Below are 11,234 nucleotides of genomic sequence, written 5' to 3'. Positions count from 1 at the left end.
TTTTCGTAAGCGTGTCTCCTCAGTATAGTAGCCTAGCTAATCTGTCTCTTATATTCAGAATAATATTTACCCATATCTATTCCTTTTATGTTTATCCCTTTTTTTATGAATGTTTGTTATTTTCCTTATCTTTTTATTCCCTAGTTATATAAAGGGCACTTAATCAATTTTATCAGTTAAGAAAACCTTTACCATAATAACAAAGTTATTATGTATCATAGCGGAAACAATCGATCCAACCCTACCCTAAACCATGTATGACGACGGTGAGAAAGATGTTGTCGACACCACAAACAACAACCCCAATTATGATTCTCCCTTCTATCTCCACCACTCTGATTACCCTAGACAGATGTATGTTAATGACATGCTCACAGATGGAAACTATACTGGCCGGTCACAAGAGATGTTGAATTTCTTGTTTGCCAAGAACAAGGTTGGGTTTATTGATGGAACCATCGAAAAACCGGTTGTCGATTCCAAGGATTACATGCCTTGGATGAGAAGTGATGCCTTGATAAAAGGATGGATGGATACTACCATGGTGGAGGAGATCAGAACAAGCGTCAAGTATGCTTCCACGTCTCAAGAAATTTGGGAAGACTTGAAGGAACGCTTTGGAAAAGAAACTGCTCCTAAGGCGTATAAATTGAAACAATCTATGTCTATGGATAGACAAGAAGGATTATCTGTGTCAGCTTATTATACCAAGCTTTATGGGATATGGGATGAAATACAGTCGGTTCTACCTATGTCGATTTGTGAATACAAGAAGTATAAATGTGGTATAAGTAAGAAACTCTCTGAACTTCAAGATAAAGAAAGTTTGTATGAATATTTGCTAGGTTTGAATTTTGAATTTGTCACCATAAGAACTTAAATCTCAGCCATGCGATCCACTCCTACATTAAGAGCATGTTATCAACTTGTGGCTAAAGATGAACATCAGTGGGCTGTCTTTGGGTCAAGACGAACAGAGGTTGATGCTACAGCCTCCAAAGCCTTCTTACCAATCAAACGTGACCACAATCAAGGTTCCTTCAAGCCCAATCGAAAAAAAGGAAAGAAAGACACTGGAGGACAGGTTGAACATTGCAACTTTTGTGGAAAAGACGGCCATAATAGAGATGGTTTTTTTAATGTATTGAATATTTGGAGTGGTGGACAGGAAAGGGAAACCAAACTAAACCAAAGCTGCATTTACTGAAGGTGGGCCAAATCCAACACTCGGATTAATTGAAGAACAATACAACCAGTTTTCCACCTTCTTTGAAAAGCAAAACAAAACGCCCCATTTACAAACATGGCAGGTAAGACCAGCGGGAAGGGTAAATGGATTGTTGATTCAGGTGCCACTGAGCACATTACTTATGACAACTCTTTAATTGAAAAATTACCCACTGAACGTTTTGAATCACCCGTTGGCCTACCTAATGGTGACATCGTTCCTATCAAGGGTCATGGACATCACACCTTACCTAACCGTATTACCATAAAGTATGTTTTACATGTACCAGATTTTGATTGCAACATTTTATCAAGGAGCAAGATTACTAATGACTTACAATGTGTTGCCACATTTTTTTTACAAAATTCTTGTCATATAGGACTTGAGTTCGAGGGAATTGATTGGAATGAGTGTATGTGAAGAGGGGTTATATAGGATGGGACGAGAAGAAAAGCCTTAATGACAAGTTCTGGCACTTGACACAAAAGATTTGGACACGCTTTTGTTTCTAAACTTTGTCGTTTTGATTTTATTAAGAATTTTTCTGCTAATTCAAACATTATTTGTGAAACAGCAAGAGCTCTAAAATTTGAAGCTAATTTCCCAATCAAGCTTTGGGGTGAATGCATTCTGACCGCCACACACATCATTAATCGGTTTCCATCTGATGTAATTGACAATAAAACACCCTATGAGCTCTTGCACAATAAAAAACCTGAATATAATCACTTGAAGGTCTTTGGTTGTCTATCATATTATCGAAGCACAAAAACTAGATGATATAAATTTGAGATGAAAGAAAGTCCAAGAATATTTTTGGATTATCCTCCAAGGACAAAGGGGTACAAAATATATGACGCACAACACAACACGATCATCATATCGAGGGATGTAAAATTTTTTGAGGATGTATTTTTCTTCTCTAATGTAAATGGGGTTGAAAAGGAAGAAGAATTGCTTGTCTTTCTAAAGGAAAGGGAAATTTAAGATGGGATAGGACAACCTGTCATTAACAGCTTGGACGGAATCAAGGATACCCAACCTATTTCATCCTCAGATACACAACCCACTCCAAGTAAATACGAAGTCCTTGCCATAATATGTCATCACATTATTGATCCCACTCCAACACATCAGGACACAAGTAAAGATCAAGAGGCAACTCATCCTGAACCGGATAGCTTTCAACAAAATCGATATGTTCGAGCTCATCTCAGTGATTACAATGTTAAACTCCTCCCATCTCTACATTCATCCGACTCCTCCAATTATTAGCCTTGAATGGTACATGCTTTAGCTCATGTTGTCTCTTATGTTAATTTCACTGATAAACATAAAGCCTTTCTTGCAGCCATTACCTCAAGTAATAAGCCTAAAAGCTTTGTGCAAGTCGTGAAAGATGCCAAAAGGATTGAAGCTATGAGGAAAAAAATACAAGCACTTGAAAAGAATAAAACTTGGACCTTACAAGAACTACCGAAAGGAAATCATTCTATTTACTCCAAATGACTTTACAAGACCAAATACAAACCCAGTGGAGATATAGAAAGATACAAGGCTCGCTTGGTCGTGAAGGGATTCACTCAAATGGAAGGAGTGGACTACTAAGACACCTTTTCCCCGGTGGCCAAACATGTCACCATCAAAACTTTCCTTGATGTTGCTATAAAAAAGGATATCGTGTTCACGAGCTAGATTTAAACAACGCCTTCCTGCATGGAGATTTTAATGAATACGTTTACATGAAGTTTCCATAAGGTTTTGGATTGAAAAATGATCCTCATGTATGAAAATTGTAGAAATCCCTTTATGGGCTCAAGCAGGCATCAAGAAATTGACATAAAAAATTCACCGCTTTGTTGCAGCACCTTGCCTTCAAACCTTCAGGAGCTGATCATTCTTTGTTCCTTTGTAAAGAAAAAAAATTGTCGTTGCCCTTATTTACGTGGATGATGTCATAATTATTCTAGATAAAATGGATAAAATACAAGAAATGAAAAGGGTTCTTGATGCTGAGTTTACCATCAAAGACTTAGGTCAACGAACATACACCTTGGATAGTTTAGAATATGCAGGGATGCTTGGTTGTCAACTAGTTTCCTTTCCTATGGAGAAAAATGTGAAATTAGATAAGTATGAAGGAGAAGTCATGATAGATGTTAATCATTATAGACATCTCGTGGGTAGATTACTGTATCTTCAATCCACCTCACCATATATTACTTATGTTGCCAATGTTCTTAGCCAGTTCATGAGTGATCCTTGTACAAGACAACTTCAAGCAGCTAATCAAGTCTTACGATATCTCAAAGCTACTCCAGGTCAAGGAATACTTCTTACTACAAATGGAGGGAGTAATCTCATTACTTACTGTGATTCTGATTGGTTTGGATTCCCAATGACTAGAATGTCTAGAACTGGATACCTTCATATATTAGGCGGCTCTCCAATTTCCTGGAAATCAAAGAAGCAATCAGTTGGTTCACGTTCATCGGCCGAAGCTGAATACATAGCCATAACATCTAATGTTTGTGAAGTAGTATGGATGAGGTGGTTGTTGAAGGAACTTTGCATGACTTTTCATGGTCAAACTAAACTTTTCTGTGATAATCAAGCATGTCAGAGGAACTTTACATGACTTTGCTAGACACTTGCTAATAATCCGGTTTTTCAAGAGAGAACCAAGCATGTTGAAATGAATTGTTATTTTCTTTGAGAACCTGTTGAGTCCAAGGAAGTTCAACGTGTGCAAATTCACTCGAAGACCCAAGTTGCGGGCATTTTCACCAAACCTTTAGGGGCTCAACAGTTTTGTGAATGTATTGACAAGTTGGGCCTTATTGTAACATCCGCAAATTAGGGCTAGTCAATTTGACTATTATAAGCGTTAAAATTGACTTTTTGACAAAGTATTATTTAGGATAAATAATTCTAGCCAAATTTATAGAATACGTGACGAAGATTTCATACATATAAAGAACACCCAAATCCAACTTCGAGTGAAGAAGTTACGACTTTTTGAAGTTCCGCGTTCAAACCGTATGTCGTAAATAATGAATCGAAGATAGCTTGCTTTTTAAGTGATTTAAACAAAGGTCGTAGTAGTCGTTAAACCGAGAGTGTGCATATAGAGAACGTCTAAGGGGCTGTTTGGCAGAATCTGATTTTTTAAGTCTTGAAATTTCAAGAGGTCTGAATTTCTAAGGGGGTCTGAATTTCCAAGATCTGAATTTTTAACATCCTATTTGGTTGGAACTTCTAAATTGTAATCTGAATGATAAAAATGACTGTTTTACCCTTTTATAGTTATGTGTTGTGCTAAATGATAAATACATAATTAATAAAAATTAAAATGATTATATAATAACCAAATTAAACATAAATTCTTCCGAATTCACTTTTTTCGATCCATGGAAACATAAACATCATACAATATAATCAAATTATAACGTAAATTCTTCCAAATTAATTCACTTCTTTTGAATCCATGGAAACATAAATATCATATTCTTTCAATCACAGAAACATAAATATCATACAGTAGCCAAATAACAGTAAAACATCATATGAACAAATGATTCAATAAACAGTAAAAACTTAACCCCAACCACTGTTGATTGGAATGAGCTTCAAAACATGGTGGTGCCTTTGATCTTAACACCTTTGCTTGGTAATACAAATTGTTTCTTGTGCATCATACATTTCAAAATTCATAATCCACACCAACATTAATGATCACAACAGTTATAATCAACAAATCTGAGAGCCAATTTCAATATAAGACAAAACAAACAATGATAGAGATCAAAATTTAAGAGATTATTATGTTGTAAAAATGGAAGGAGTCGTAGATGAAACCCATTTAGAAGGAGCTGTTGGAACCCGATTCAAGGAAAGAACCAACTTTTCACGATTTTTATGGGATATCTTATGAGATTTCACAGAAGTGGAGGACGTCGTTGGTTGCGGGGCTGGCAGAAGCGATAACGGAGGCGGAGGCGCCGACAATGGTGGACGGTTGCAAGTCCGACCAGCAGTGGAAGGGAGAAGGTAGGCTGCGTCGAGTGAAGTACAATTAGATGAGGGAAAGAGTTAGGGTTCACTGCAGAATCGTCACTAGTAATGGAGGAGGGTGGATGTTGAAGGTGGGTCTCACACAAGATGTTTCACCGAGGGTCTCACAGAGGAATAAAATGGAAGCATATTAGGGCAAAAAAAGATGATGTCGGCGTTTTGTTGGAGAGGGAATGGAGGGAAATCGTGAGAAATAGAAAGAGTAAAAGGAGCAGATCTATGGGTAAAAAAAGGAACAAGCGTCCGTTATTTCTTTTCAGACTCTCCTCCATATCTGAAATATTAAGAGGATTTTAAAAGATTAAGAGGAAAAAATAAGAGACTATCAAACAAGCTATATCTGAATTTTTAAGAGGTTGCCTCTTAATTTTTCAATTAAGAGGTAAACAAACTGGACCTAATTATGACTTCATTAGAGGAAGTTACGATTTTTCTAAGATTGAATGTAGCGGTGTATAACTAAAAAATCGAATTTTAGATCGGTTGATTTTTTGCTGAAACAATTAAAACGATAATCGAAGATCTCGTTAATAGAAACCCTAAAATATAAAGACAGTCGAGAACAGACTTCGGATGAGAGAGTTATAAATTTTTACGAAGTTTAAATGTCTAAGCCTGTTAAAAATGTAACTTTAAAAATAAATTCAAAATTAGCCGAAGGAGTCTAAGCGAAAGTTATAGATCTCGTCGATAGCTACATGTTGATATAAACCCATCGAAAACCGAGCTCATATAAAGAAGATACGAACTTTCTAGGGAACATAAATTCTTCGTGCGCACTGTCACTCCACCCAGAATGTGACATGTGGCACCATGCAGAAATCGATACGTCATCACTTCCGATCGAATGCGCGGCGTGAAATCCAAAATTAGTTATAAATGGGATTCCAAACTTAGTCCATTCTTACACCCTTCAAATGCTGTCTCTCAATTTCTCTCAATTTTAAGCTCTTTCTCCCTTAGGTTTTTAGTCGACGAAGCCCTGCGGTGTCTGATAAACGACAATTAGGGCTCTCCAACACCTTCTTCTCATCCACCAAGGCTTCAATCCACTGATAAAAACGCTCTACAAACCCATCTAACTTTGTCATCTGCTCCTCCACGGACGCCTTCTCTCCGTCCAAGAGGTCATAACGCACCTCGAATTTGCGCTTCTCATCCTCCAGTCCCAACACTTTTGTCTTTATCTCATCCCACTCGGACCTAGCTGAGGCAAGTTCTGTTAAATCTGAATTGACCTGGCGGAGGCACCGAGCGGCGGCCACCAATTAAGGAGCGACCTGAGTTGCCATGTACTAGAGACTGTTGGACTTGTAAGAGTAGGAGAGGGGCTCCAATGATTCAATGGTAGCAAGAGGGAATGCATGACAACACCAATCATATGCAACAATATATTGCATAAGAAGGGATTCTCGAGTGAGCCCCCACTCCGAGATGTAGATGCCAGGGGCCGCCAAAGGCAGAGAGGAAGAACCTACAACGCTATTATCCTGGTTGAAGGCCGAATCTAGAGAAATTTGAAACCTACCATCGGATTCTTTCTAGGAGACACCTTCCCCGGGATTGGTAACATCCTCTAACAGTTTCAGAGTGTCGCCATCGGGAATATCCACCACCACGTCTAACTCCCACAGCAGGAAGTCCACATTTTGATTCTTACGAAGACACCTGCATATAGTGCGGGCAAGGTTACCTTCAGTAAGCGGGTAGTGTAACCAGGCCAACAACTGCTTGGTAGTCGAGCGCCTACCTCCAGTCGCGAGAAACCTCCTCAACAAGCGCGTGAACCAACTCCTGGTCAACATGTGGACCAGATCCTTAGGCCACAATAACGGTAGGACCACCAAGTGCCAGAGCACAATCAGCACTGACCAGTGGAGGAAGTATCTCCACCATGGTTACTTCTCTATATTGGCAACTGCCTTGGAACCTGACCTACAGGACCATCTCGAAAAGAACAATCCTCTCGCGACCTGCAAAAAAAACAAATCACATACAACTTGATAGGTGTACTTGATTTGATTATGAGCATGGTCCTTTTGGGTTGCCTTCACTCATGCAACTTGATAGGATGACAAGTAGAGAGAAAAACTTATACTTTATGAAATCGACCCTAAGCTTTAGAAACCCTAAGGTGTCCGATTTTCACCTCTCTTCGAGTCATCCTTTGCATTGAGTGTTTGTGAGTCCATTAGAGGTGTAACACTTGGGGCACTATTTTTTCAAAGGTCAGGGATCTTGAAGGTGAACTTGTTATTGCTACATAACAAGAAAGGCAACATCTAAACCCTAGTTTACTTGTCAATTTTGAAAAATGTATGCTAGTCATAGGGTTATTGCTTTGGAGTTTGTATTTGCATGTTCAATAGAGAAAAACTTAGATCCAAAGCAATTAGGGTTGCATGTACACCATAGGATTGTTGTAGTGCTCAAAACCCATCATCACCATCCTTCTCCATGAAGAAGTGAGGCATCATCCCATGTGCCCTCCAGGTGGCGCCCATCCCAACCACAGCTAACATATAATCCTCCCAATACTCCCTATTGAAACAAATGATTTTCAATGTGTTCACTACAGTCTCGCTAGCACCCAGAATTGAGGCGTCTGGTCGGAGAAAGTGATTTTGCTAGTGATGACGCGCCTCCTAGCACGGGCCAGAAGCGTGATCCCCCAGGTCGAAGGATCCCCCGGTTAGCTCAGGAAGGCCCGGATTGAATGTCTAAGTAAGGGCTCCAGTGCGCCGGCTCTCCCTCAGGGCAGAACGCCCGTGCGAGAAGTCTGGCCTCACCAAGAGCATCCCTGCTACAGGACAAACGCAACGGTTCCAGGAGACAAAGTGTACACCCAGAGCACTAGTGTGTGAGCCTATCGTTGGCCCTGGACTAGCAGGGGACACGATTAGCCAATCAAAGGAGAGGATCCTGTCGGAATTGTAGTCCTTGTTCCCTGTACGGGACAGCAGGGATCCTTAGTATAATAGGGCCTTCACCCTACCTTGATAAGTAAGTAATCTCTCTCAATACTCATCACTCTCAGACAGATATCTCCCACTAACTTGACCGTCAGAGCGTCTTCCGGGACCTCCTCCCGGGAAACGACTGACGACCTTCTTTGTTGTGACTCTGCAGATCCCTCCGATGACAATGAGAAACCCAAGAGTAGGTGGTCGGAACCAAGGTCGCATCCTTTGGCGTTGTCCGTTTGTGTTAAAAATGATACACAAAACCACATTCTAGTTCACCTTCAGTATTTCGAACGAAACCGCCAGTGAACCCTCAGGGCAACAGAACAGCCCAATATGACCAAAGACGTCATTAGAGCCAGCTATCACTCTCATGACACTGACAAACTGTGTCATAACTACAAATGATGTACCGCCATCCATCGGCCAAACACCGTCAGTAATGACAACACAACCCCAAAACACACCCCATAACCAATACCTATTGTCCATCTTTAGTATCATAACACCGTCGGTTTTCCATCCCGCCGACAGAGAAAATAATCTCACCCCAACCCCGTTGCAGCCGGTGGTCCAGACAATTAACAATCCACAACAAGTCGCGCAAATGTTACCACCGATAACATTTCAAACCACCAGTGGAGCACCATCCTCGTTGCAAACACCAATGTCCCAGCAAAGTAGCACACCCAATGGGCCACATTCCATACTTCAGATCCCACCCTTTACAACATTTGCAGGGGGCTCCATGTCGCCACCTACGCTACAACAACACCAACCACCTCCTATTACCCAGCACCTCCCCATCCCATTCCTACCACAAAGCTTCTACGGCCTGACACCGTCAAACCTGGTAGCATACAACAACATGTTGGTCTAACCATACTTGGAGATGCAACAACCCAGTTACCATTATACACAAAAAACCCCAAACCAAGATTGCCTCTCAAGAAGAGTAACCTTACTGTTCGTGAAGGTACTCTTGGACTATGAGATACCCAATACCGCTAAGCTAGTTAACATCAAAACCTATAACGGTACCACGGATCTGGACAGCCATACCGACACGTACGAATGGACCATGACGTCCCTCAAACTTGATGAACGTTTTTGGTGTACGTATTTCCCTTCAACATTCGATGGAGATGTTGGAATGTGGCTCAAGACACACCGACCGGGAAGCATTTATACCTTTAGCCAACTGAAATACCTTTTCTTAACAAACTTCATGCAGCTGCGCAAATACAAAGGTGATTCACACTCCATAATCAGATGTAAACAAAGGGAGGGGGAGACGGTCAAGGAGTACTTTACCCAGTTCGCAAATGCAACCCTCGACGTGCCAGGGCACGACGAGGGACCAATAGCTGGAGAATTCACATGGGGCCTTCACCATGGCACACTTTCCCATAATCTTATGGGAAAGAAACCCCAGACGCGAGCACAAATAAAGGGAGAAGGTGGAGAGGTATTTACGACAGGAAGAAGGTGAGGCCTGGAAGCAAGCATACCTAAACTCCATCAACGTCCCAGTCGGAAAGAGCCACCGACCAAGATGGGACGACAGGCGAGGGGGACTTAGGTATCACAGACGAGACAAACAAATCAGAACTTTTGCAAGAGACGACAGATGGGGACGACGAGCATAAATATACACTATCGCCGATAAATCGGCAGCCAAGGGAACAAAAATGTGCTACTACAAATATCACAAAAGCAGAACGCATGACACAAACAATTGCTCGGTCATGAAGCGCGAAATAGGAGAAAAGCAGCTAAAACGAAACATAGTGGAGATCGCTCGAAGCCTATGGGCGAAGTTCGATGCAAAAAACCCTAAATACAACGCTAGAGGAGGAAACTGCTTCCAAGAGATTTTGATGATACATTACAAGCGGGGAAGGATGGAACGCACATGCTACATAAACAACATCATAGGGGCAATGCGACGTGTGAATTTCTCAACAACTAACCCTAGGTCGTTGGGCTAGAGAGGGGACGATCTGTTGATAATTCTAGGGTCCAACAGATTCATTATCATTCACCATGTATATGTCAATACGGGAAGCTCCACAGACATCATCTACGAAGAGTGCTTCCGGCTACTGTCGGGCAAGTGGAAGGGAGGGTTGACGCTGGCACCAGGATAGCTTACCGACTTCACATGGCATAGAATATGGCCCTTAGGCATCATTCATTTACAACTCACACTCACCAGCCACAAAAAACACCAACGCAAGACGACCCTCATTGACTTCGTCATCGTGCGGCATCCCTCCGAGCATAATTTCATATTGTGGCGGACAATCCTACTGAAATTTGGGGCAATATCCTCTACTATCCACGGGGTAATGAAATTTAGCACAATCCAAGGACTGGGAACAATCTTGACAACCCCGCTACAGGCTCTAAAGTGTTATAAAATCATGCAACCAAAAGAAATCTCAAAAGAATCAAAGAGGCCTCGCTTGGAGGGACTCGAAGGAAATGAGGTCATCAACTGGGATCACCCGGACCAGCCAATCTGCATAGGGGTAACTCTTCCCCTGAAGACAAGGCAAGCATTTATAGAACTCCTGAATAAATACAAGCATGTATTTTCATGGACCCCTACCGGTATGGTGGGAGTCGATCGAGGAGTAATAGAACACAAGCTGATGATCAGGCCTGGAACCAAGGAGGTAAAATAGAAAAAATGTGTCCAAGGGGGGGGGGGGACAGGAACAAGGAAATAACACACAGAGATGGACAAGCTAACCAAAGTCGGAATCCTCATAAAGGCGGTTTTCCCAACATGGATTGCCAACTCGGTCAAAGTCAAAAAACACGACGGTGCGTGGTGTATGTGCATCGATTACTCATACTTAAACAAGGCGTACCCAAAGGACTGCTACCCTCTCCCAGACGAACAGAGCCTGCTAGCGGATGCTAAAGAAACCCTACGCTGCCTAGAGAAAGTAAAGATGAAA

General features: G+C 41.4%; 1 protein-coding gene and 1 pseudogene across 1 annotated transcript; both read left to right on the top strand.

The window, feature by feature from the left end:
* Positions 1-253: 253 nt before the first annotated feature.
* On the top strand, positions 254-1,207 carry LOC145055256 (uncharacterized). The gene is made up of 2 exons (XM_079003552.1): positions 254-824; positions 888-1,207. Exons 1-2 carry the CDS (start codon positions 254-256, stop codon positions 1,205-1,207), a joined length of 891 nt encoding a protein of 296 aa, XP_078859678.1.
* Positions 1,208-3,203: 1,996 nt separating this feature from the next.
* LOC145055249 (secreted RxLR effector protein 161 pseudogene) lies at positions 3,204-3,866 on the top strand (annotated as a pseudogene).
* The last annotated feature ends 7,368 nt before the right edge of the window (positions 3,867-11,234 follow it).

This window comes from Lactuca serriola, chromosome 1 (assembly GCF_051521515.1).
Source record: "Lactuca serriola cultivar US96UC23 chromosome 1, Lser_US96UC23_V15, whole genome shotgun sequence".
NCBI classification, from domain to species: Eukaryota; Viridiplantae; Streptophyta; class Magnoliopsida; order Asterales; family Asteraceae; genus Lactuca; species Lactuca serriola.
This window is presented reverse-complemented; position numbering and strand designations above follow the sequence as displayed.

Bases quoted from the DNA above. Each gene is read 5' to 3' on its own strand.
- LOC145055256 (XM_079003552.1), top strand. From the start codon at position 254: ATGTATGACGACGGTGAGAAAGATGTTGTCGACACCACAAACAACAAC. The intron at 825-887 runs GTTTGTATGAAT...CTTAAATCTCAG, and splicing joins TGAACTTCAAGATAAAGAAA to CCATGCGATCCACTCCTACA.